The sequence below is a fragment of the Saimiri boliviensis genome, chromosome 5 (genome assembly GCF_048565385.1).
Source record: "Saimiri boliviensis isolate mSaiBol1 chromosome 5, mSaiBol1.pri, whole genome shotgun sequence".
NCBI lineage: Eukaryota > Metazoa > Chordata > Mammalia > Primates > Cebidae > Saimiri > Saimiri boliviensis.
The window spans coordinates 50,342,753-50,370,277 of NC_133453.1; the positions used below are offsets into that span (position 1 = coordinate 50,342,753).

The window sequence follows — 27,525 nt, forward strand, 5'->3', positions numbered from 1 at the left end:
GTCAACCCATCATCTAGGTTTTAAGCCCTGCGTGCATTATTTATTTGTCCTGATGCTCTCTTTCCCCTTACCTCCCACCCTCTGACAGGTCCCGGTGTGTGATGTTCCCCTCCCTGTGTCCATGTGTTCTTATTGTTCAGCTGCCACTTATGAGTGAGAACAGTGTTTGGTTTTCTGTTCCTGTGTTACTTGCTAAGAATACTGGTTTCCAACTTCATCCATGTCCCTGCAAAGGACATGAACTAATTATTTTTTATGGCTGAATGGTATTGCCTAGGTTTTCTTCTAGGGGTTTTATGGTTTTAGGTTTTACATTTAAGTCTTTAATCCGTCTTGAATTAATTTTTGTATAAGGTATAAGGAAGGGGTCCAGTTTCTGTTTTCAGCACATGGCTAGCCAGTTTTCCCAGCACCGCTTATTAAATAGGGAATCCTTTCCCCATTGCTTGTTTTTGTCAGGTTTGTTGAAGAACAGATGGTTTTAGATGTGGAGTGTTATTACTGAAGCCTCTGTTCAGTTCCATTGGTCTATATATCTGTTTTGGTACCAGTACCATGCTGATTTGGTTACTTTATTTTTATAATTATCAGTCTTTGAAAATTAGTATTGGGTTACTCTGGTTATATTGCCTATGGGTTAGCCCTGCTTCACAAGGAGCAGTTAAAAAAAAAAAAAAAAAAAAAGCTTTTTGTCTAGAATAGTAATATCTGGAAATATGAAAGTAAGTGCTTATTCCTAGTTGCAGATTAACATATTTATATGTTGGAATGGATTTAATTGTCTTTTTAAAGTAATTATAATGAGGTGTTCTTTTAAAGCCACAAATAGAGCTGTGTCAGCTTTTTTCTCTTAGTGGAATAGTCTGAAAACTCATGTAGCTATGATTCTTAATTAAAAAGTGAAGTCAGCCGGGCGCGGTGGCTCGTGCCTGTAATCCCAGCACTTTGGGAGGCTGAGGCGGGTGGATCATGAGGTCAAGAGATTGAGACCATCCTGGTCAACATGGTGAAACCCCGTCTCTACTAAAATACAAAAATTAGCTGGGCATGGTGGCGCGTGCCTGTGGTCCCAGCCACTCAGGAGGCTGAGGCAGGAGAATTGCCTGAACCCAGGAGCCGGAAGTTGCGGTGAGCAGAGATTGTGCCATTGCACTCCAGCCTGGATAACGAGTGAAACTCCATCTGAAAAAAAAAAAAAAAAAAAAAAAAAAAAGTAAAGTCTTAGGTTGCCTCAAGTTTGCCTTTAGGGATGCCAACAACTTAAGGAACTCATTTTTACAGTGTCAGAGTAGAAGTTTGACTACATTCACATACTTTTTCCATTTTTGTTCAGCTGTTATTTATGCTTGTCCATATTAACATTCTTTATAGTAGATTATATTACTTTGCAAAGATGATTGTTTAATAGTAATGCAATTAAAAAACAGTGAATGTCAGTGCTTGGGACACCATAAATGTAAGGCACAGCAGGGTTAAATGTAAAAGAAAAATATATCATGCCACACTAAAATAAAGTGGTGTAACTTTTAAAATATGAAATGACATATATTTTATGGCAAAAACTTTTATATGAGGTAAGACATACCATAATTACAGAATGGTTAGATACAACATTTAAATTTTAATGTCCTATGAGCCTGTTTCTATTGTGCTTTTGGTTGTGGCCCATTCTCATGTATCTGATTAATTTCTGAGTTATTTCTAATTGAGTATTTAAAATGCAGTTATTTTTGAGTCCTAGGATGATATTCTCCTTCTCCAAAGAAGATGGACCTTTGTTTCTGGTAGGTGTTCGGGCTAAGAGCCCTAGCGGTCCCAGATCATCTCAGTCCTGTCAGGACTTCAGAGAATTTGAAGCTGGACTTTGTTCTAGGCCATCCTACCTCCTGAGGTGTAGCCTTTAGGGGCCCAACTTGGCAAGCCCTAAATTACCATTTTGCTTCTTTAGAAGATAAGGCTTAGCTCAGTCTGTTTCAAACTTTATTCAGCTTCTTATCATTTTAAGATCACTGGGGTCAGATTCGAAAAATATTTTTATTGACAGTAATCAACTACAGAAAGATACTTTATAAATCTTTGTCTAAAAGCCTTAGTAATAACTAAATATGAAGCTGAATTGAATTACTTAATGAGTTCCATAGTGAACAATATGATGCTTGTACTAAAACTGAATAACTATAGGAACAAACCTTTGCTATCTGAAGTAACTCTACTGGTATATTTTCTAACATTTAAAAATTACTAATCTTGGCTGGGCATGGTGGCTCATGCCTGTAATCCCAGCACTTTGGGAGGCTGAGGTGGGCAGATCACCTGAGGTCAGGAGTTGGAGACCAGTCTGGCCAACATGGTGAAACTCCATCTCTACTAAAAATACAAAAATTAGCAGGGCATGGTGGCATGTGCCTGTAATCCCAGCTACTTGGAAGACTATGGCAGGAGAATCACTTGAACCTGGGAGATGGAGGTTGCCATGAGCTGAGATTGTGCTACTGTGCTCCAGACTGGGTGACAGAGGGAGATTCTAAATGTCTCCAAAAAAACAAAACAACAAAAGAGTCATGAGATTTATAGATGCTATTTTCAGTCTCACTCTCCCTATCACCCCAGCCTCACTAGAACACTCATGCACTGTGGACGGAATTGGTCTCCTAAAAAATAAATAAATAAATAAAAATAAAACATAGACATAAAAATGACTAATCTTGGCCAGGTGTGGTTGCTCATGCCTGTAACCTTAGCACTTTGGGAGGCAGAGGCAATTGTGTCACCTAAGGTCTGGAGTTTGAGAACATGAGCCTGTCCAGTATGGCAGAACCCCATCTCTACTAAAAATACAAAAATTAGCCCAGTATGGTGGCAGACGCCTGTAGTCTCAGCTACTCAGGAGGCCGAGGCAGGAGAATTGCTTGAACCCAGTAAGTGGAGGTTGCAGTGAGCCAGTATGATGCCACTGCACTGTAGCCTAGACAACAGAGCAAGACTGCCTCAAAAAAATTAATTAATTAATTAAAAATAAAGACCGAGTGTGGTGGCTCATGCCTGTAATACCAGCATTTTGGGTGACCGAGACAGGCAGATCATGAGGTCAGGAGATTGAGACCATTTTGGCTAACCTGGTGAAACCCTATCTCTACTAACAATACAAAAAATTAGCCAGGCGTGGTGGCACGTGCCTGTAGTCCCAGCTACTCAGGAGACTGAGTTAGGAGAATCACTTGAACTTGGGAGGCAGAAGTTGCAGTGAGCCAAGATGTCACCACTTCACTCCAGCCTGGACAACAGAGCAAGACTCTGACTCACAAAAAGCCTAAATAAAATAAGATAAAATAAAATGACTCATCTCATGGCCAGGTGCAGTGGATCACAGTTGTAATCCAGCACTTTGGGAGGCTGAGGTGGGCAGATCATCTGAGGCCTGGAGTTTAAGACCAGTCTGGCCAACATGGTGAAATCCATTTCTACTAAAAATACAAAAATTAGCTGGGTGTGGCAGTGCATATCTGTCTGTAGTCCCAGCTACTCTAGAGGCTGAGGTGGGAGAATCACTTGAGCCTCAGAGGTTGAGATTGCAGTGAGCCAAGATCGTGCCACTGCACTCCAGCCTGGGCAACAGGATGAGACTCTGGCTCAAAATATAAATAAATAAAAATGGCTAATCTTGTAAACAAGTGGAAAGCTCTAAAAGGTCAATAGATAAAACCACAATCATAAGAATTGAACATATTTCTTTCCATAACAGATAGAACATACTATGTATATTTTCATGCACATATTTTACATGTTACATACATGACTTGAATGAACATTGCTTAATAAGCTTGACCTAATGAACATTTACTCAGTAACTGCAGAATTCGCGTTAACTTCATTTGTGTGTGAAACAGTTGCCAAAATTGGCCATGGAATTAGTCTTAATGTGTTTTAAAGGATTAGTCTTACAGAAGATAATATCTGGCCCCAGTAGAATTAAGCTTGCAATCCATAATAGAAAGATAATGGGGAAGTCCCAAATGTTTGGCACAGGAGCAGTAACTTTTGTATGACATCACAATGAAATAATAATTTAAAAAAACCTTAAAATCAATAAACAGTAAATATCATTAAAGCGGAAAATTATTTTTATAGACTAATAAAATGATAAATCCTTAGTGATAAGTTGATCAAGATAAAAGCAAAATATGTTACAAATATAGAAAAAGAAAAATAGCACATCAGTATAGAACCCATAGCCATTAAAAAGATTACAAGACAATGTTATGTACAAGTTTATGCTCATATATTTCAAAATTTTAATGAAATTGACAAATTTTTATGTATCTAAACAGAGCAAAAAGCATCTTAATTCTATGACTGTTAATGAAATTGAATTCATAACAGTTAATGAAAGTAAATCTTTAAAAACCTTTTCACAAAGAAAATTTCAGTCCCAGGGAGTAAGGAGGGATTACTTAAATAGTACACTTAAAGATTACTTAAATGTACCATAAGCAAAATGAACAAATTGTAATGTGTTAAGAATGAGAACTTCTGTTCATTCCAGTAGATCCTTGAAAGAGGGAAAAGGCAAGCTGCAGACTGAAAAGATATTTGGTATACATCTGATAAGGGAATCATGTCTAGAATATATAAAGAATTTCTACTGGTTAATTCCAAAATCCAGTATAAAAAAGGAGCAAAAGATTAGAACAAATCTTTCACAAAGAGGATACCCAGATATCTAATAAACCTGAGAAAGCTCTCAACTGCATTAATCATCAAGGACATGCAAATTAAAACTGCAGTAAAATACTAACATATAGTCATTAGAATGGCTAAAATGTGAAAGACATCTTCAAGTGTTGGTGAGGATGTAGAACAACAAACTCACATACAGCTAGTGGAGTAGAAATTGGTACTGCGGTTTAGGAAAATTGTTTTGATATCTTTTAAAGTTGAATGAGTTAATAATGCTCTGTGTGTTTTTTTTTAAGGTGGAGATTTGCTCTTTTTCCAGGCTGGGGTGCAGTGGTTCAGTCCTGATTCACTGCAACTTCCACCTCCCAGGTTCAAGTGATTCTCCTGCCTCAGCCCCCCAAGTAGCTGGGATTACAGGTGCATGCCACCACACCCAGCTAATTTTTGTATTTTTAGTAGAGACAGGTTTCACCATGTTGAACAAGCTGGTGCGAACTCCTGACCTCAGTCCTGCCTTGGCCTCCCAAAGTGCTAGGATTACAGGCATGAGCCACCACACTCAGCTGATTAATACTCTTCATCCCGACACTTTTACTTTCTGATACATATCTGACCAAAATACATTCAGAAGAATGGCCACTGAATTGTTATTTGCAGTAGCCCAAAACTGGATATAACTCAAATAGCCATTTATATTAGAATGGATTAACAAATTGTTTATTCATACAAAGGGATGCTATACAATGAAAAAGTATGAATTACTGCTATATACAACAACATAAAATCTCACAAACATGATGTTGACTGAAAGAAGTCAGATAGTAATATATATTCTGTGATTCTATTTATATCTAGATAAACCAGAAAAAAACTCTAATCCTTCATTAGAGGTCAAGATAGTAGCTTCTTGAAGGATGGAGGGTGTAGTGACAGACAGGGTACATAAAGCAATTTCTGATAGTTTTTATCTGGGTTTTGGTTACATGGGTGTGTTCATTTGGATAATTCATTGAAACTGTATGCCTACTGTATTTGTTACTGTTTATGTACCTTTAAGTGGATATTACACGTCAAGAAAGTTAGAAAAAACCTGTGTGGCTTACTGGAGCGAAAAGTGGGTAATGGTAGACCATGAAATCAGGGAGGTAGAAAGGGACCAGATCATCAGCCATGTTAATATTTTAGTATGATGGGAAGTCACTGGAGACTTTTGGGCAGGAGAATCACGTGATATGTTTTATATTTTTAGTAAGTGTGCTTTGGTATGGAGATGATAGATTGTGGCAAGAATAGAAGCAAGAGACAACAGCCCAGGCAAGAGTGGATAAAGGCTTCAAGTAGGGTTGGAATGGTATAGATGGTGAAAAGTGGCCCAGTCCAGGTTATATTTTGAAATTAGAGCTGTCAGAATATTTCATGACATTGTTGGGTAGGAAGGAAAGATGGTTAATGCTGAGATGTTTGGCCTGAGCAGCTGGGTGAATTGTGGTGCTATTTACTGAGGTGAAGACAGAGAGAGGAGCATACTTAAGGAGAAGTCAAGAGATTTACTTTGATGTGTGAAGGTTGAGATACTTATTAGACGTTCAAATTGAGATGTTAAATAGCTGAGTAGAGAAATTAGGCTTGGGGAAATAATTGATTGGTGTTTTTGGTGGTGCTTAAAATCCTAGGGCTGGAAGAGATCTCCTAGGGAATGAATATAGACAGGACAGAATACATTGGAGTAGAGTGAAGTGGAATGAAAGAATGGCATCTAATTATTGTGACAAATCAACACTTTGATATTAGGGAGAAGTGAAAGAGCAACTAATTAATTAGATTTTAAAACAGGAATGTATGGTGTCTCAAAGCCCAGTAAAGCCTTTCATAAAGTAGGAATGAGCAACTCTATCAGATATTACTGAGATAGTTAGTATTCAGTTAGGTGAAAAATGAGATTTGACTACTGAGTTTGATAGGTTTTGGGGAGAGTATTTGAGGAGAGTAGAATTGGAATAAAGTATTACATTTGGAGAATGTATCTGTATAAAAATTAGCTAATACAATAAAACTTGAAGACTCTGGAGACTTTTTAGTTTAGCAAAGGAGTATCAGCTAAGATTAAGGGTCAAATAAAATGGAAGACAAAATTTCAGACGTTAAGAGGTACTCCTTACAAGTAACCTATAATACATTCTTTGATGCAAGATAGAAAAATTAGTTATGAATCTGCCATCAGGGTTTTACACCTCATTCAACATGGTTCGACATATTCCTAGTACCTTCAAGTGAAGTGACTTGACTATTTCCAGCTTTCGTCTTTACTGAAAGGCTTTGAAATTGGCTCTTAATTATACTTATGTCAGTGGTCTCTTACTCTATTTTTCATTAATAACATTTTATTCAAAACTTGATGTCTTTTCTTTCATTCACCATTAACAGCCAATGCTGAAACAAAATATACTATGTAACATAAGATAAAGAATGGAATCAGTGAATCAATTACCATGTGTGGATCTGTAGCATCTATGTGAAGTAATATGAGCTTCTAAGTTTCTTTTTCCATAGAGTTTAGGAGGTAGAGAGGGCCCTCTGTAGAGAATTTGGTCTGTTAGGTTGTTCTTTTGTAAAGGAATGAGGATTCCAGAAGATGTGATGGGAATGGCCAGTCAGGGACAGCAGTGTTAGGAGGTTGTGTTGGGAGGGAAAGCCCAGAACGGTATTGCAGTGAATATATACTGGGGGTGAAAGGCTTATGTTGTGTGATGCTGATAACAGGATCTAGGTCTGGTTCTAACTAAAAATGTGGTGAAGTGACTTTAATTGGAAAGAACAGAGACTCCCTCAAACAGATCCACAAAAGAGAATGGGGCAGTTATTAGACAACTTCAGGGACCAAATGGGACTCCAAAAACAAAAGCTGCAACATAGCTCATCTTCCTGAAAATTGGGCTGCAGGTGTGGGCTTCAGGCCAATTCATGTGTTTATTTTTCTGTCTCTGAATCTTTTTATGTATTTGTTTTGTCTTCCATCTTGTACAGACTGCAGCATTCTCAGGGTTTTTTTTTGTTTTGTTTTGTTTTTTTCTCTACTGCATATAATTTCCGCTTTTATTTGGCTATCGTGCCATCTTTAGCTCCAATGTCAGATGACCTTTAAGCTTCACTGCCTGTCATCGACTGACAGCTGTGCACTGCGTTTTAGTTTAAGTACCTAAGAGTAAGGAACCTTGACTAATTCACCCCTGTGCCTTTACTTCCCAGGCCTCTGAATTCTGGTTAATCTCCATTGGCTGCTCTTGGGTCCGTTGCCCATCCCTAGTTCAGCCCCTGCTGGGGGGGAAAAAAAGTCTCTAGGCAGAGCAGATTCCCTTAGAGAAAAAACAGTGTTTGAGCAGGCAGTGGCCTTCTCGTATATGTCTTCCTTGATTTAGAAGTTTTATGATTGGCTGGGTGAGATGGCTCACGCCTGTAATCCCAACACTTTGTGAGGCTGCGGTGCCCACGTTGGGCAGATCACCGGAGCTCAGGAGCTCAAGACCAGCCTGGCCAACATGCTGAAACTTATCTCTACTAAAAATACAAAAATTAGCTGGACACAGTGGTGGGTGCTTGTAATCCCAACTACTCAAGAGGCTGAGGCAGGAGAATTGCTTTAACCCGGGAGGTGGAGGTTGCTGTGAGACGAGATTGTGCCACTGCACTCCAGCCTGGGTGACAGAGTGAGACTCCATCTCCAAAAATAAGTTTTATGATTAATTGAGATTGTAAAAGCTTAAAATTTTGGAGGAATGGAACAAAGCTTGCATGGCTAGTGGAATGAGTGTGGGAACAGTGATGGGAGATAAAGGCAAAGAGGTAGTCTAGGCCAGGTGATATAGAGCCTTGCAGGCCATGGAACAGAGCAGGCGTCCCCAAACTACAGCCTGCGGGCCGCATGCGGCCCCCTGAGGCCATTTATCTGGCCCCTCGTCGCACTTCAGGAAGGGTCACCTCTTTTATTGGTGGTCAGTGAGAGGAGCACAGTATGTGGCGGCCCTCCAACGGTCTGAGGGACAGTGAACTGGCCCCCTGTGTAAAAAGTTTGGGGACACTTGGAATAGAGTGTGAGTTTTATGTATGTATAGTTGTATATATTCTTAAATATATATCAGATAAATATACACATTTGTTCAAATATAAGAAATGCACAGGGAAAAAAATCTGTAGGTTACTTACCAAATTGATAATAGCTATGTGTCTCTGTGGAGAAAGAGAATGACCAGACTAGGATGGGGGTGTGGTCAGACTTTAACTTTGTGTGTAAATGTTTAATAAAGGGGAATATAGTCGTGTGATGTTTGTAGAATTCGAAGTTAATTGAAGGTGATGGGGACAAGCTATCTCCTGAAGCAGGTTCCTGTGACGTATAAAGATAATTTACTTGCTTTGTAATATTTGTGAGTGTGTGAATTTGTTTTTTAACAATATGTTTAAGCCCCCACCCTACCTTTTTTGCCTTTTTTTTTCCCCTTAGGGAGTTGGTGTTTCAGTCCATGGGCAATTTCGAGTGGCTACAGAAAAGTGTGTTTTTGCCATGCCAGAAACAGCAATAGGTAAACAACCAAATTTTCTTTTTAAATTACTTTTAGCATCATCTTTTTTTGAAACCTTTCAGAGTTTACTGTTGTTGAAGGAACTGATGGACTCTTGTGTGAGATACTATAGTGAAAATATTTTTAAAAAATTAAATACTTAGAAGTGTCTATTAGCTCAATTGTATCTGAAAACACAAAACAGAATATTAAAGGAGACATTAACACAGTATAAATAAAAGATGAACACTATAGGTAAAAGATCATTAAGGGAATATATTTTTTACTTTTAGATCTATACTGTTTTGAGTTGTTATAAAAATTATCATGGCAGTTTTCAGTTAATTTTTGTATATGGTGAGGGGTATCAATCATCAATATAAGTCCAAGTTTATTTTGTATATGGAAGTACAATCACTCCAGTACCTAACTGTTCAAAGGGTATTGTTTTGCCACTGAATTGCTTGTGTAGCTTTGTTATAGTTGTCTGTAAATGTTGATCATAGTGCTGACACCATGTTATCTTGGTTACTGTTGCTAAATTTATAGTATGTCTTAAAATCAGGTAGTGATAATGTTCCGCCTTTGTTTTTTGTATCCCACCAAGTTGCTTTGGCTATATAGGTTCTTTATATTTCCATATGTATTTTAGAGTCTCTTGTCAATTTCAACAAAAAAACCTGAAGATGGAGTTAGGGAGAATTGACATCTTAACACTATTTAGTCTTTTTAGACCTGTGAGTAAGATATATTTCTCCATTTATGTAAGTGGTTTTTAATTTCTCTCAGCATGGATTTTTAGTTTTCAGTTTATAGGTGTTTTGTCAGATTTATTCATAAAAGTATTTCATATTGATGGTTTTGAAAAAACTTTCAGTTCTAATTGTTAGTTACTAGGCTATAGAAATACTGTTGATTTTTTAAATTTACCTTTATCATGCAGACTTACTAAACTCACTTATTGGTATTAGTTGCTTTAGAATAGATTTGATTCTACTCTACTGGAATTCCTAAAGAGACAATTATGTCATTTACAAGTGTTTTTGTATGTCATTTACAAGTGTCATTTACAAGATCAGTTAGATTTTTTCCTTTCTAATCTTGATACCTTTTATTTCTTTGTCTCGCTCTATTGCATAGAATAGAACTTCCAGTACAATGTTGGATAGAAGTGGTGGGAGTGAACATTTTTTTCCTTGTTTCTGATTTTAGGGGAAAGCATTTAGTCTTTTACCAATTAATTTTGATGTTAAGGGATATATTTTTCATTTAAGATCAGGAACAAGACAGTGATGCCCGCCCTCATCGTATCTATTTAATACTGTATTGAAAGTTCTTGTCAGACCAATTAGGCAAGAGAAAGAAATAAAAGGCATCCAAACAAGAAAAGCAGAGGTGAAACTGTCACTGCTGATGACATGCTGTCTTGTTCCTGATCTTAAATGAAAAATATATCCCTTAACATAAAAATACATATATTATGTGTGTGTATATATATAGATATAGATTATAGATATAGATATAGATATATAGAGAGAACTCTTAACAGCTCCAGCAAAAAACTGTTTGAACTAAAAAATAAATACAGTAAAGCTGTAGGATATAAAACAACACATAAAAACAGTAGCATTTCTATACACTAACAATAAACTATTTGAAAAGTAAACAATTTCATTTACAAAAGTATCAAAAACGATAAAATACATAGAAATAAATTTAACCAAGGAGGGAAAATCTGTATGGCAAAACCCCATCTCTGCAAAAATAACAAAATGTAGCTGGGTGTGGTGGTGTGCACCTGTGGTCCCAGCTACTCAGGAGGCAGAGGTTAGAGGATGGCTTAAGCCTGAGAAGCAGAAGCTGCAGTGAACTGAGATCACACCACTGTACTCGAGCCTGGGCAATACAGCCAGACCATGTCACTAAAAGGAAAAAAAAAAAAAAAAAAAAAAAAGTAGAAATTTGTAGATTTCTGAGAAAACAATTAGAGTGAAGAGGCAACCCATTCCAATCTCTGCTCATTACCTAGTTCTCAAGTAAGTTCTACGTTTTCAGGTGTCTTGATAGCAATGACCTACTTCTCTGGTACCAATTTTCTGTATTAGTTCATTCTCACATTGCTATAAAGAACTACCTGAGACTGGGTAATTTATAAAGAAAAGAGGTTTAATTGGCTCACAGTTCCACAGGCTGTACAGGAAGTATGACTGGGGAGGCCTCAGGAAACTTACACTCATGGTGGAAGATGAAGGGGAAGCAAGTGTGTCTTCATATGGCCAGTGGGAGACAGAAGTGGGAAGTGCTATGCACTTTAAAACAACCAGATGAGAACAAGGGGGAAATTTGTCCCTCTGACCCAGTCACCCCCCACATCAGGCCGCTTATCCAACACTGGGGATTACAGTTCAACATGAGATTTGAGTGGGGACACAGAGCCAAACCGTATCAGGGCCTTTCAAGGAATTTGTTAATTTATTGGCATAAAGTTGTTTATAATTGCTTTTTTTGTATGTATCTCCTGAAGTTCACATGTTGGAAACTTAATTCCCAACTCAGTGTTGCAAGTTGGAACCTGTAATAGGTGAGTAGGTTATGAGGGCTGTGCCCTCATGAATGGATCAATGCCATTATCTTGGAAGTGGGTTAGTTATTGCATGTTGGTTCCTGATACAGGGATGACTTCAGCCCCCTTTCCTTTTGCTCTTTTACTCTTTGTCACTCTTGCCTTTTGCCATGGGTTGATGCAGCAAGAACGCCCTCATGTGATGTTGGCATCTTGATATTGGACTTCTTAGCCTCCAGAACTGTGAAAAATAATTTTTTTTTCTAAATTACCCCAGTTTGTGGTATTCTGTCATAACAACACAAAATGGACTAAGACAATTATATTCCCTTATTATCTTTTTAGTATCTGTAGACTCTGTAGTGATTTATGGCTCTCTTATTCTTGATATTGTGTCTTCTCTTGTTTTCCCTGATCAATCTAGTTAGAGGTTTATTCTAAAAAAACAGATTCTTGTTTTCATTTTCTGCTTTGCTGATTTCTGCTCCAGTATTTATTCCTCCTTTTTTCTGCTTATTTTAGATTTTGTTTGCTCTTCTTTGTCTCATTTCCTCAGGTGAAACCTGAGTTGACTTGTATGAGATGTGGGTATGGAATTTGATTCTACTCTGTTTTTTAATTTCAGTAATTTGAAGATGTTACTACACTGTCTTCTAATTTACATTGTTTCCTACGAAATGTCTCCTTTCATCCTTATTTTTGTTCCTCTGTGTCTTTTTATTTTCTCTGGCTGCTCTTAAGATTTTCTCTTGATCATATGTTTCAAGGCATTTGATGATGTTGTGCTTTGGTGGTCTTCATATTTCTAATGCTTGTGGTGGTTGAGCTATTTAGGTTTATAATTTCTGTCAAATTTGGAAAAATTTTTGCCATTATTTTTACAAATATTTTTCTTTCACCCATTCCCTTTTCAGGAATTCTAGTTATACTTCTATAAGGCTCACTTATGTTTCATTCATTTAAATTTTTTTTCTCTCTTTCATTTTAGTTTCTGTTCCTCTATATTAATCTTTTCTTCTACAAGATCTAATCTGCCCTTAATCTCATCCAGGTATCTTTAAGCTTATACATTCATTTCAGTTTTCATCTCTGGAAGTATGATTTGGTTCTTTTAAAAAGGGAAATCTTCTTTGTCTTTATTTAACTTTTTGAACACATAGGTTATATTTATGGTAACTGCCTTAATGTTTTTGTCTGCTAGTTCTTACATTTATGTTCTTTTTTAAAATCACCTCTTTATGATTACTATTTTCCTGCATCTTAAGATAGCTGGTAATTTATTGAATTTTAGATATTGTAAACTTTACTTTATTGGGTGCTAGATATTTTTGTGTTCTTTTAAATATTTTTGAGATTTATTCTGAGATTAATTTAAATTCCTGGGAAACATCTTAATATTTTCAAGCATTATAAGATTATTTTCTTGCAGGATTGGAGCAGTTCTCTAACTGGGGCTAATTATTTCCCACTACTGGGGCAAGATCTTACTTTGTATTCTGTGCAGTGCCCCATGACATCAATCATGAGTTTTTCTAGTCCAGTTGGTGGGGAACATGATGTTTTCGGTCCTGTGTGGGTTCCCACTACTGTTCTCTATAATCATTTTCTGTGGTTCTTTCCTTAATCTCATGTAGTGATACAGTTAGGCATTGTGTTCTCACCCAAATCTCATCTTGAATTGTAATCCCCATGTGTCCAGGGAGAGATCTGGTAGGAAGTGATTGGTTCATGGGCAGTTTCTCCCATGCTGTTCTCATGATAGTGAGTTCTTATGAGATCTTATGGTTTTATAAGGGGCTCTTCCCACTTTGTTCCTTACTCTTTTCTCTCCTCCTGCCTTGTGAGAAGGTCCAAGCTTGCTTTGCCTTCTGCCATGATTGTAAGTTTCCTGAGGCCTCCTAAGCCATGTGGAACTGTAAGTTAATTAAACCTCTTTCCTGTATAAATTACCCAGCCTCTGGCAGTGTGAAAACTTGACTAATCATGTAGTTTCTTTACATACACGCACATGTGCGTGAGTGCATACACACACGCACGCATGCACGCGTATTGTCCATTCATAAGCTAAGTACTTAAAAGAGACAACTTGCAGATCTCCAGAGCTTTCTCTCTGCAGCTTTGTCTGCTCTGGTACTCTGTTCTGGGAATTCTAGCTGTTTTGGTTTTCCTGGACTCTTAGCTTCATCTTTTCAAATGAGGGACTGTGCTGGGCATGAAGCTGGAGCTGTTCTAGGGTTTACCTTGCTTGCTTTCTGATACTCAGAAACCACTTTTCTTTATTCCTTGATGTTCAGTGTGTTGAAAACACGATTGATCCATATATTGTGTCTGTTTTTTATAGTTGTTTCATGTAGGGGGATAAGTCTGGTTCCCATTACACTATCTTGTCCAAAGCATAAGTCTCCCAGACGGCTACTTTAAATTGGATAATGAAAGATGCTCTCAGAGGAGTCCTCCTTTAAGCTGAGATTTTAATGACAAGAAAGTGTCAGCTACATTAAGAACTGAGAGCAGAATATTGTGGCATTGAGAAGAGTTAGTTCAAGACCCTTAGATAAGAAGGAACTTGGGGTGCTCAAGGAACCAAATGGAGGCACCTGTGTCTGGATTAAGGGCAGGAGTGATGTAACATGTTCTTGAAAGGGTACATGGGGGCCTCTGGTGAAGAGCTAAGATTTAAACCTAAATATGGGAAGTTGTGAAAGAGTGTAAAGCAGGAAATGGCATAATATAGTTTGTATTTATATTTTAATACCATGATTCTGACAGCTTGAGGATAATGGATTGTAGGGGTAGCAGAGTAGAAGCAGTGAGATTGCATAAGAGGTTATTACATTACTTGGTGGCTTAAACAGCAGAATTTTTTTTCCTCACTGTTCTGAATACTGAAAGGCTGAGATCAAGGTGTCAAAGATGGTTCTCTTGAGCCCTCTGACGGCTGCCTTCTTGCTGTGTCCTCATACGGCTTTTTCTCAGTTCATATGCATCCCTGGTGTCCCTTCCTTCTCTTATAAGGACACCAATCCTGTTGGATTAGGACCCTGCCCTTATGACCTCACTTAACCTTAATTACCTCTTCAAAGACCCTGTCCAAATACAGTTACATCAAGAGTTAGGGCTTTAACATAGGACTTTTTGGAAGGACACAGTGCAGTCCATAGCAGGGAGTAATCAGCATATAGATGCTATCTAAAGTCATAGGCCTTAAGGAAAATCTGTATGTAGGAAAGAAGAGGTAGCCTAATATGGAGCTTAGGCACAGTGAGAAAGAGGTCAAGCAGAGGAGGTGGTGCCAGCAAGGGAGACTGGAAAGCAGAATTGGGGAAAGGGGGAAAGAAAGAGAGAATCTGGCACCCTGGAAGAAAAGAGTGTGTTGTCTGGATGGAGGGTTTTTTCCACTTGGGCAGCATGCTTCTGAGGCTCTGAAGTAGGAAGGAGTGTAGAGTGTTGGGGAACTAAAAGAAGACCAAAAGGGCTGGAGTATAAAAAGTGAGTACTAAGGGATGTAGCGGAAAAAGTGGTCAGGGGCCTTGAAGACTTTGATAAAGCTGTTTGTTTTAATCCAGGAGAAATAGGCAGCCATGGGAGGGTTTTAAGCAGTAGAATGCAAGACTCTGGTATGGATTTGTGTTTTAAAAAGATCACTTTGGCTGTTGTGTGGAGAACGGTTTAGAGGGGAAATCAATGGATGTGGTTATTGATGGGGATTAAGGGGCTGGTACAAGATGGTGTCGAGACTGGAGAGTTACACCCTTTACTAAGGTATGTGATGCTGGAGGAAGATTGTGGGAATGGCGCGGGGAGGTTATGAATTTACTTGAGACCTAGCTAGTTTGAAGTACTGAGAGATATTTTAGTTTATGGGAGCCTGCTGCTTTTTCTTTTTCTTTCTTTTTTTTTTTTTTTAAGTCTAGAACCTTTTTGTAAAGTAGAACTGGAGAGAATTTCAGTGCTTGTGTTTTTATCCCAACATAATTAAATGAAACTTTAGAACAGATACATAAATTATAAAATTAGAGGGTCACTGTTGTTTAAGATCTTAAACACCCAGAGGAGTATGCTGGTAATTACTTGTATATATGCTATTTTCAGTTGTTACCAGTAAAGAGAGAATTTTTAAATACTGATGGTTAATGAAAGGCTAAATGCAAATGATTTTCTTAGGTCTAAAATTTTTCGTTTAATGGGACTCGTGGTTATTGTATCAATAGTTAAACATCTTGAATATTAGATAATTGACTAAGTTTGGGAAATGATTTAAATGGTAATACTTTTTCTATAATAGACCATAGGTTATATATTTTCTTCCTGTGCTCATTTGGAAATAAAGTTTTTGAAGTTTTTACCTATTTTGGACATTCTTCAAAAATAAATCAGTGGTAAGAAAATTTAGGTAGCATTGGCCAGGCGCAGTGGCTCATGCCTGTAATCCTAGCACTTTGGGAGGCTGAGGTGGGAGGATCATGAGGTTAGGAGATCGAGACCATCCTGGCCAATACGGTGAAACCCCATCTCTACTAAAATACAAAAAAGTAGCCAGGCGTGGTGGTATGTGCCTACAGTCCCAGCACCCAGGAGGCTGAGGCAGTGGAATCCCTTGAACTCGGGAGGCAGAGGTTACAGTGAGCCAAGATCACACCACTGCACTCCAGCCTGGGAACAGTGTGACACTTTGTCTCAAAAAAAAAAAAAAAAATTTAGGCAACATTATTGGGTACTTCTAATGTACAAAACATTGTGTCATCAAATACTTTACTGTATTCTATAGAAATGAGACATGAAAGTTTTGAAAAATACCCAAGTTAAGTCAGCACAGTTTATAGAAAGTCTTTTGTGATATTGATTGCTTTGCACAGTACTTAGTTTAATAATGTTTGTACTGTAGATTCAAGCTCCAGAGAGAAATGATTGTGTGATCTACAGCAAAGAGGTTATATTTATCTTTTTCATTTGAATCACCATTATCTCTTTTTGTTACATTTAATTACAGGACTGTTCCCTGATGTGGGCGGAGGTTATTTCTTGCCACGACTTCAAGGAAAACTTGGTTACTTCCTGGCATTAACAGGATTCAGACTAAAAGGAAGAGATGTGTACAGAGCAGGAATTGCTACACACTTTGTAGATTCTGAAAAGGTACTTTTTTGGATGTTTGCATTTTATAATGTTGGAATAACAAAACAAAATAGTGCATGGGAAAGTACATGGGTAGTTGAGATCCACAGACTTTGGTGGAATCACGGTGTGAGTCCTGGACCTATTAGCTTATAGCCGTGTTACCTTGGAAAAAGTGCATGAGCACTCTAATTCTGTTTCCTCATAAGCAAACTGGAGATAATGATACCTGGATTCAGGGTTGGCACCTTCAGTGAGTATTTTTAAATGAACAATTAGAGTCTATTAAAAAAAGTCATGCCTACCTTAAGAAAGTCTAATATGTACAAATTAAATTTATATATAAAGAGATAGGCTTTTATTTTATGAGGACATTTTGAAGGCTTCTTTTGGTTATGAATTTCCCTAGTACATTGAAAATAATTGCATTTGACTTTTTAAAAATGTATCTGTTACAAGGAACACATGTTATCTTTGCTTTTTTTTAAAAAAAAACAACAACAGTGTGGCCAGTTTTCTCAGCACAGGATAATGTAGTGGCAAAGAATATATAGATAGTCTGAGTTTAAATCTTAACTGGAATTGAGCCTCTTTTGCCCCGCCACTTCTCCATCTGCAGAATGGAGATGACACTCTTACAATAATAGTTGAAACTGCTTGTGTTACATGTGACAGATGACCCAATTCAAGGTAGTTTTGCCCCAGATGACCCAGCAAGAGACTTAGGATGTGTTTTGCTTCACCTGGCTTAGTTCATTCTGACTAGACTGTCTTATCTCATTCTTGAACCATATGGGTAGGTAGAATGTACCAACTGGCTTATCTAAGTAATGCACGCTCTATTCTTGGATCTGTGGGGTAAAGTCAGCTTCCTAGGAAGCACGTGGTCATCAGATAAATATCTGGTCTTAAGGGAAGGGTGTTTTTGTATAGAGGAAGGAAAGCTATAAAAATTAAATTAGAAAATATTATGTTACATGCTTCGCCCAGTAACTGACATATAGTAAACACTCAAAATCTTACTATTATTAATATTTTTAATGCAGTTTTATATTTTTGGAGGTGACCAGATTTTTCATTGAGAGTCTCTTTTATATTATGGAGGATGGTCTGTTTTATCCTCATATCTATAACTTTCTTCTGTTTTGGGTAATGATACCAGAGTTTATATTGACAGTTGGCCTAGAATGTGAGTCCACCCAAGGACTTTTTACAAAGGATCATGATTTAGTCTCACACATCCTCTTTGGCCATTGAAGTAGAACAGCTAGATAGCATAAAAACGTACTGTTTGGTCACTAATAGAATTCACAAACTTTATAATGGCTGTGGAAATTTTTATGTTGATGAACTTTGGTCTCATTTCTCACACTGTTAAACAGATTATGTAAAATGTATGAGGTATGCAGAATTGAAGGTTGTCTCTGTACACTGTTATGAGGATTTTCTGTTACATTTGGCTGAAGATTCAGATCTTTCTCTGTGTTCTGGGCATCCTCAGTCACGTTGAACAGGCAGCTGTCTCATGCTTCCCTTGAGCTATATAGCAGGAATGAAACATGGGCATGGGATGATCCTGTCTGGAAGGGACACCCTTGATTACAGTGGAATTTAGTTTAGTAGAAGAGAGAGACCTGGTGCATAACCATTTCTTTTTTTGTCAGTGTGTTCAATACTAGTATCTGCAGTGAATAGATGCATTCTCAGGGCCTGTGGAGGATACAAAAAGGAGGACTATACTTTGGGGGTGGGATTAGAAGTGGGTACAAAAGATAAATAACCATTTTTCTCATCTGGCAGAGGTGTAAAGTGTGGTAAGTGTAAAAATAGTACAAAGAAAATACTCAAAGAATTCACAGGAGGAAGAGCTTACCCATAAGAAAGGACTAGAAGCTTTTTTGTAAAGTTTGCAGTACAGCTGGCCTTAAGGTGAGTATATCAGGAAAAGGTATTGTCAGGTAAAGGAAACATTTAATGAAACCACAGGGGCAAGAAACCATTAGCTATATTTTGGGAACAGTTAAAAGTCTTATTTGGCTCAAGGTAGGATTGAGGGATTAGATGGAGAAATAAGTGAAGCTGTATTACAGTGTTGTGCATTGACTATGGTAGCCACTAATCATTTGTGGCAATTTTTGTTAAAGTTAATTAAAAATAAAATTTATAATTTAGGTCTTTGGTTGCAAGTGCTCAATAGACTAAGAGAAACAAAGATAAATGTTTCTGTGTCTCCTCAATTTCTTCCATCTTTATCCCTTCCTTTGAAGGCTACATTTGCTGTGTGGGGAATACCTGTTTATTCAACTTCGGTCAAAATTTCTTTCAGTTAACCAGCTGAAGAAAGAGCATCATAATTTAAAGACAAGGACTCTAAAAAAGAAGAGATTTTTGTGAAGCTTTCTGTGTTTCTGTTTGATTTCAGATCTTGCCTTTTTTTTTCTCCCCTTTAGTTGGGCATGTTAGAGGAAGATTTGTTAGCCTTGAAATCGCCTTCAAAAGAAAATGTTGCAGCTGTCTTAGAAAATTACCATACAGAGGTAATCTTGTTAATACTCTTAACCTCAGGTTTTAATTCATGGGGAGGAGAAGTAATTAAAAAATTAGCAGTTGGTAAATATTATAGTTTGTAAATGTAAATAAATGTACTAAGGATTTATTTACTTAAAGCGTGGTAGAAGAATCAGTGCTTCACAGTTGTTATAACCATAACCAGCTAACAAGATGACTTCTTTCCTGTGCAGTTGCATAGCTGTGTTGCCACTGCTGGTTAACTTCGGTGCATAGCCTTCTTATCATTCTTTGCAAGGGTTTTGGCATTTCTGTAGTAGGTGTTTAATATTAACAGTATTTGTGGAGCTGTAAAATCTTGACATTTATTTATATTTAATAAAGTATATTGCAGCATTTATTTTTGATTCCTTATGTTGTCTGACTTAAATTTTCATGTAAGAGCTGAGAATCTTTAAAAACACTACATAGTTTCTAGATAAACATGATTGCATACATGTTGCCTCCTAAAACCATTCAAAATTATAATTAATGAATAAAAAAGGCATAAACTCACAAAGACAAGTAGAACAGAAGAGAAGACAGTGGCAGACATGAGATTTTAGTATTTTGGAAGCTTGAAATCAGAAGGATGAGTGCTGCTAACTTAAACCAAAGACCTCTGAAAGCCAATAAGAAGTCAACTGATTCTTGCTGTAGACCCTTATAATGGGACCAGGTCCCTCTAAAGACTAGAATATAGAATGGGGCAGAAGAAAAGGAAGATTTCTGATAAGTTTTAAAAAGCAGTTATGCTTTTTTTTTGAGACAGAGTCTCGCTGTGGCATCCAGGCTGGAGTGCAGTAGCACGATCTCAGCTCACTGCAACCTCCACCTCCCAGGTTCAAGCAATGGTGCCTCAGCCTCCCGAGTAGCTGGGCTTACAAGGATGCACCATCATGCCCAGCTAATTTTTGTGTTTTAGTAGAGACAGGGTTTTACTGTGTTGGCCAGGCTGGTATCTAACTTCTGACCTCAAATGATCTGCCCTCCTTGGCTTTCTGTAGTGCTGGGATTGCAGGCATGAGAACTGTGCCCAGCCCCTCCACAAATCTTCTTGTACAACTAAGAGTAGCCGTCTTCCAATAACCTGTCAGAAAGAGTATAGACTGACTCCTTAGAGAAACCAAATCAGGCAGGTCTAGCTGAGGGTAGAGATAAGTGAAGTACTGTACTGAAAAGAGATGAGATATAAGTAAATTGGAAGACCTCTGTCCCTTTTCCTTAGTTGACTTGCAGAACGGCTGCATCCCACCCCACTGCTAAGCAATACATTGGAAGAAAAAAACCCCATAGACATTGACATGTCTTAATAACACATCTGACTGATCATCTTATAATGTATCCTACAGTTGAGAATCCCATAACTACAATTGACATTAGACACAAAGCTTCCTAATTTTAGTGCTTTGCATAGAAAAACAAATATTTCAAGGCCAAAACAAACAACAAAGGCACTGGAAGGAAGCAGACAATGCAAGAACAAGGGAACTTGAAAAAACAAACACCAATCTATAACTATCATCTTGAGATAAGAGGAAAATATTTTAGCTATGAAACAACAATGGATGCTATAAAGGTAATTCAAAGAATAATATAGGCATGCCTCAGAGATAATCTGAGTTTGGTTCCAGACCATGACAATAAAGCTAGTCACATGGATGTTTTTGTTTTCCAGTGCTCATAAAAGTTTTTACACTATACTGTAAAAAGTGTATTAAGTGTGCAAGAACATCATGTCTAAACACAAGTACATATCTTATTTATAATTATTAAATAATTAAATTAGGTAAAAATACTAATGATCATCTGAATTTAAGTTAGTCATAATCATTTTACTAGTGAAGGGTCTTGCCTAGATGTTGATGGCTACTGGCTGATCTTGGCAGTGGTTATACCTGTAAAATTTTAAAAGTGATAACAAAATGGGAAGTAAAAAACCCACAACAGACTAAAATCTATGGTTGAGGAAAGCTAACAGAAAAGGATAATAAAACAGAAAAAGGAGACAATGGAAAATCAGAGGTGTTATTGCAGGAGGTCTAAAATCTAATTATTAGGAATTCATAATAGAGAACATAGAGGGAAGGAAATATTTAGAGAAATAGTACTGACAACATTACCTAGAACTGGAGAACATGAGTACAGATTGGCAGGGCCACTGAGTACTTGGTGCACAGAATATGAATACAGAGCACATGAGGATTTCACTTGTTTTTATCAGAGCATTTGATAGTCTCCTGTTGTTGAATTGAGTAAATATGGGATGAATTATGGTTTGTGGAGGGGTTAAAGGCCTTATTAAAGAATTCTACTAAATGTATAGGTGTTACTATGTAGGGAAGTCATCTAAGACTTAGTACTTTTCTCAAGTGATTTGGAGACCACTGATAGCATTTTGATCAAGTTGATTTAGAACTAAGAAAAATAAGGAAAAATAATATGGATGAAAAAAAAAAACTCTTAAGAGTTTAGAGTGCTCTGGTCAATAGTAACAATGTGAAATTTAATAAGATAAGTGCAAATCTTGTGTTTTAACCCAAAGTACTAAATTCAAAAGTGCAGAATAGGAGAAACACAGCCTACAATGGCACATGTTTGAAAAACAGAAAATTCTTATTTAATTGGAACTTAGTGTGAATCAGCTGTAACCATAGGCCTATCTCAACACTAACTCAGAGTTAGTCCAGTTAAGAAAAGTATATCCAAAGCAATCAAGGTCATGCAGAGCCCTCTTGTACTTTGCTACGAGCCAGCCACACCCACAACTAAGATATGTGCCCCATAGTTGAAGAATGACTTTGAAAAATTGCAACTTGTCCATAAGAAGGACCCGGATTATGAGGGGACACAAAACTGCACCATGTGGGAAATGGTTAAGGTGAAAGAAATTAACCACAACTATAAACATGCTAGAATTGGTTTTTGTTCCAGAATTAAAACAACAACAGAAACCTAATTATTCAGTTCCAGCATTTGTGAGCTCTTCCCTGAGGTGCTGTTTTCTCTCTCTGAAGGTCAGAGTTGCAGAGATACCAGGCATGTGGTGGAAATTTCTCGCTAGTATGAAAATTTGGGCAGGTTGACCTTTCAGGTCCCGTACAATCCTTAACTTCACAGATACATTTTAATAATAATGTGTCAAATGTATTAGTGATTACAAATATTTATACATGTAAATAAAGATATTAGAACATTTTTGCCATTGATAACTTTTAAGAGCTAGAGTTCTGTATGCTGTCTGAATTTTGATCATACAATGGTAGTTATTTATGAGACTGTTAGATGTAATTTGACTGAAAGGAATAAGTGACAATGTTTCACAAGGTGTATCATTAAATATAATGAATTTTTAAGGATTAAAATATTGTGTTCAAATTTATTAAAAGATTTTTCTTTTCAAACAGTGTAAGATTGATCGAGACAAGTCTTTTATACTTGAGGAACACATGGACAAAATTAACAGGTACTTAAAAATTAGATCTCAGTTATATATTCCTTTGCAAAGACTATATTAAAATGAACTTGCTAACCTTAGATTTTTTTAATAATTACCATTAATTACCATTAGAATTACCTTGTGTTTGTTAGTGCATTGAATTCTGAGATAGCATAGAGCTTTCTTTCTTTCTTTTTTTTTTGAGACAGTCTTGCTCTGTCCCCCAGGCTGAAATAATGCAGTGGCGAGATCTCGGCTCACTGCAACCTTCGAGGCCCCCCACTCCCTACCCCAGGTTCAAGCAGTTCTTCTGCCTCAGCTTCCTGAATAGCTGGGACTACAGGTGCCTGCTACCATATCTGGCTAACATTTGTATTTTTAGTAGAGACAAGGGTTTGGCCATGTTGGCCAGGCTGGTCTCCAACTCCTGACCTCAGGTGATCCACCCACCTTGGCCTCCCAAAGTGTTGGGATTATGGGCGTGAGTCACCACACCCTACCAGCAAAGGGCATTTCTCACTTACCTTTGAAAGTAGCTGCTGCTTCTTACCAGGTGAAATAACTTCATTATATTTAGTAGTCTACTGTAAGAATTCATCTTAGTACAGAATATCTTTTTTTTTTAAGGGGGAAAGAGCAACTAGAAAATAATTGAATTAACTTTTATCTTTATAAATTCATCTTCTCTGAAGATCTTACCAAGCTGACCAGCAAAAAGATTTTATGCAGTGATTCAAATTCATGTTAGTTTAAAATAATTGTTTTCTTAAGTGGGGAAGAGAAACTAGAAAATAATTGAATTAACTTTTATCTTTTTAAATTTATCTTCTCTGAAGGTCTTATCAAGCTGATCAGCAAAAAAGGTTTTTTGCAGTGATTTGAGAGATTGACAGACTGGCTTTGGGAAACAGGAAGAAAAGTATTACAAAATAAGACAACCATCTCTACTATTTAAGAGCATCTACTTTTTGTAGTTGAATTATTTCTTTACAGAGAAATATAGATGCAAAAATGCAAAAGAAAAAATAAAATTTAGGTTTTATTTTGTATTAATGAATGTAGGCTACAAATGCTTACCCAGGGAAGCAATGCTCTGTTTCTTTTTACATCCTGTTCAAAGAGATTAGACAATTCTTAATTATTGAAATAGAGGTGGGGGAAAGCCTACATTCAGATTCATCAGTATGTTAGAAACAGGAAATCACTTGCACACTGGTGAAATCACATTTCCTTTTTTTATAGTTGTTTTTCAGCCAATACTGTGGAACAGATTATTCAAAACTTAGAGCAAGATGGTTCATCTTTTGCCTTAGAGCAGTTGAAGGTAATACTGGGATCCTTTCTGCCCTGACTGAACATGGTGAAGTCCAGTGACGGGGAAGCCTCTCTAAGGGGTATTTGTGCTCCACTGGTGATGACATAGCCCATGCATTGTGTTTTGTTTTCCCCAAATTTAGATGAGCTTCAGAAATCCGTTCCACTAACCTTTACCTAAATTCAAGTGCTGTTTCTACCTGCTGGTTGTTGAGGGCAAAGCTAAGCTAGTTTTATGTCCTTAACAGAGGACTTTTGTAAGCATGCTTCATTTCCAAATAGTCCTCCTTGTCCTGTGGAGGAGGATTTTAGGGACACTTTAATTACATTAGAAGGACTGGGTCACTGGAGAGTAGTCATCTTATGATGTGTTTGCAATTGTGACATTGATCTATACATTCTACTTAATACGGTCTTTCTAAGCAGGAGGTTTAATAATTAAAAAGTGATCCTTTTTAAATAAGATACTCCATCTCTTGTCATAGCTGGGTCTTATGTAGTGTTTCCATGTTTCACGTAACTCAACTGTTAACAGCAGAAGAGCCATTTTTATATAAATGTGTGCATACCAAATATTGACTTTCTTGGACCTCTAGTAGGATTACGAAACTTGGATATTTCAGACTTCTAGACAAAGAAAAGATATGTTTCCTTATACTTAAAAGGTGTTTTAACTTGTCTTTATCTGACAGTATTTTTTGTATATTTTATATATCTGTGTGTGTGTGTGTGTGTGTGTGTGTGTGTGTGTGTGTATTTTTTTTTTAGGCTCTACATCATGATTCCATAATATTTTTCTATTTCTAGATGTAATCATAACATTTCAGTTGTCAGAAAACATTGAGAAAAAAATTTAATAGTCTTATCTGTAAAGGTGAATGCATTTCCTCCATTGTCACTGTATTTTGTTGTTGTTTTGAGATAGAGTCTTGCTCTGTTCCCTAGGCTGGAGTACAATGGTGCAATCATAACTAACTGCAGCCTCAACCTTCCTGGCTCAAGCAATCCTCACACCTCAGCCTCCTGAGTAGCTGGCACTACAGGCTGTGCCACCATGCCTGGCTAATTTTTTGTATTTTTTTGTAGAGACAAGGTTTCACCAGTTTGCCAGGGTGGTCTGGAACTCCTGGGCTCAAGCAATCCACCTCACTTCCCAAGTGCTGGGATTATAGGCATGAGCCACCACATCTGGCCTTTTACTATATTCTTAAAGGGGAAATCCAAAGTTAATTTGTCCCATGGGATCTTCTTCAGTATTAGAATTTCATTAACTTTCAAGGATAGGCATAAATTAGAGCAGGTAGACCCGCCATTTATCTACAAAAGTAGACTGTTATTATTAACAACTTCTAGGAATGTTTATGTAGATAATCATTTTGTATTTCAAGGATTCTGACTTTTAAGTTGGTGTATTAGGGTTGTCTAGAGTGAAAGAACTAATAGGATATATATATATATATATATATATATATATATATATATATATATATATATAAAGGGGAGTTTATTAAGTATTAACTTATGCTTTCCCATAGTAGGCTGTCTGCAAGCTCAAGGAGCAAGGAGATCCAGTTAGAGTCTCAAAACTGAAGAACTTGGAGTCTGATGTTAGAGGGCAGGAAGCACCAAGCACAAGAGAAAGATGTAGGCTGGGAGGCTAGGCCAGTCTCTCCTTTTCACATTTTGCTTTATATTCGCTGGCAGCTGATTAGATTGTGCTCACCAGATGAAGGGTGGATCTGCTTTCCCTAGCCCACTGACTCAAATGTTTAATTTCTTTTGGCAGCACCCTCACAGAGACACCCAGGATCAATACTTTGTATCCTTCAATCCAGTGAGGTTGACACTCAGTATTCACCGTCACAGGTCCACCCCTGGTCAACTTGAACCCATACGTATCTCCTGAGATCATATATAATCTTCAAATAAAGACAATAATAAGGTCATAATTATGCCTGACAAAATACAGCTATTTTTCGTACAACCAGAAATGCACCAGTTCCCCACCCAAATACTATTACATAAAGTTAACTACTTACATGCTGATATGAAGTCAAAAAGTCTTATGTTACATAATGGAAAAGGAAATAAAGATACTTGTTTAGTACAAGTATATACATGCACAAATGTGTTTTTAGCAAAAGACGGAGGAAATACTCATGACAATTACAATCTCCATTTCTGCAGCTGGTCACATAGCTGTAGCTGGTATTGATGATTTCTCTACTACCCATTATGTGTTCCTTTTGCCTTCAGCAAGTACCTCAGCAGATTGTGGGGTTTTGCCTGGTGGAGTGACCCAAACCTTTCATTCCTGAGGGCTCTGGGTCATTCGTAGTCCTGCCTGGATTGGGCTGTTGTAGTTTCCCATTGACCTTAATCACAGGGCATGGTAATACTAAGAAACACCCTAATCGATCTCCTCTATTCCATGCATATTCTTCCTTACCTCTGTTGTGGAGTAAAAGACTGATTTCATCTTGATAGTCTGGGTCAGTCACCCCAGCCAAAACTGTAACTCCCTTCTTAGCCTGTTGACTTAAGGGTAGGAGGAGCCCAAAGTGTCCAGGTGCCAATCTTAACTTTTAGTTTAATGGAATGGTTGTTGTGTCTCCTGATGGCAGCATTCCTCCCTCTGGAACTAAGACCTCTAGGCCAGCAGAATGTAACATCACAGGAACAGGAAGCAGAAATTTTGCTAGTGGATCACTAGGGGTGATGGTAGGTGGTGCCACTTCCACTTCTACCCTTGATTCCTGGACCCATGAATTCTGGCTATGGGAGAAACAGCACCATATATTATAGACACCAATTCAGAGCATACACAGCCTTCTGCAGAACTTTGCCCCAGCCCTGCAAAATATTGTCACCTAGTTGACATAATTGTGACTTCAAAAAGCATTCCACCTTCTGTCAGTCCAGCTGCTTCATGATGATAGGGAACATAGACCAGTGAATTCCATGAGCATGAGCCCAGTGCTGCACTTCTTTAGCCATAAAGTGAGTGCCTTGGTCAGAGGCAGTGCTGTGTGGAACACCATGACATTGGATGAGGCATTCTATGAGTCCACGGGGCAGTCTTGGCAGAAGTGTTGCATGCAGGATAAGCAAACCCATATCTGGAGGAAGTGTCTGTTCCAGTGAGGGCAAACCTCTGCCCTTTCTGTTATGGAAGAGGTTCACTATAATCAACCTGCCACCAAGTACCTGGCTGATCACCCCGAGGAGTGGTTCCATATCGAGGGCTCAGTGTTGGTCTCTGCTGCTGGCAGAGTGGGCACGCAACAGTGGCTGTAGCCAGGTCACTCTTGGTG

General features: G+C 37.7%; 1 protein-coding gene across 9 annotated transcripts in view; it reads left to right on the top strand.

Moving 5' to 3' along the window:
• The window catches only part of HIBCH (3-hydroxyisobutyryl-CoA hydrolase), a 225,523-nt gene that overhangs the window by 158,568 nt on the left and 39,430 nt on the right, over window positions 1–27,525 (top strand). For all 9 annotated transcript variants that reach the window (XR_012517677.1, XR_012517674.1, XR_012517672.1 and 6 more), the window contains 5 exons: window positions 9,176–9,254; window positions 16,787–16,932; window positions 19,362–19,448; window positions 22,866–22,924; window positions 24,140–24,221. Coding sequence is in view for 3 of the 9 variants with exons in the window: in XM_074399356.1 (XP_074255457.1) it covers window positions 9,176–9,254; window positions 16,787–16,932; window positions 19,362–19,448; window positions 22,866–22,924; window positions 24,140–24,221 (453 nt within the window). In the remaining 6 variants the exon portion in view is untranslated. The remainder of the gene's footprint in view (window positions 1–9,175; window positions 9,255–16,786; window positions 16,933–19,361; window positions 19,449–22,865; window positions 22,925–24,139; window positions 24,222–27,525) is intronic.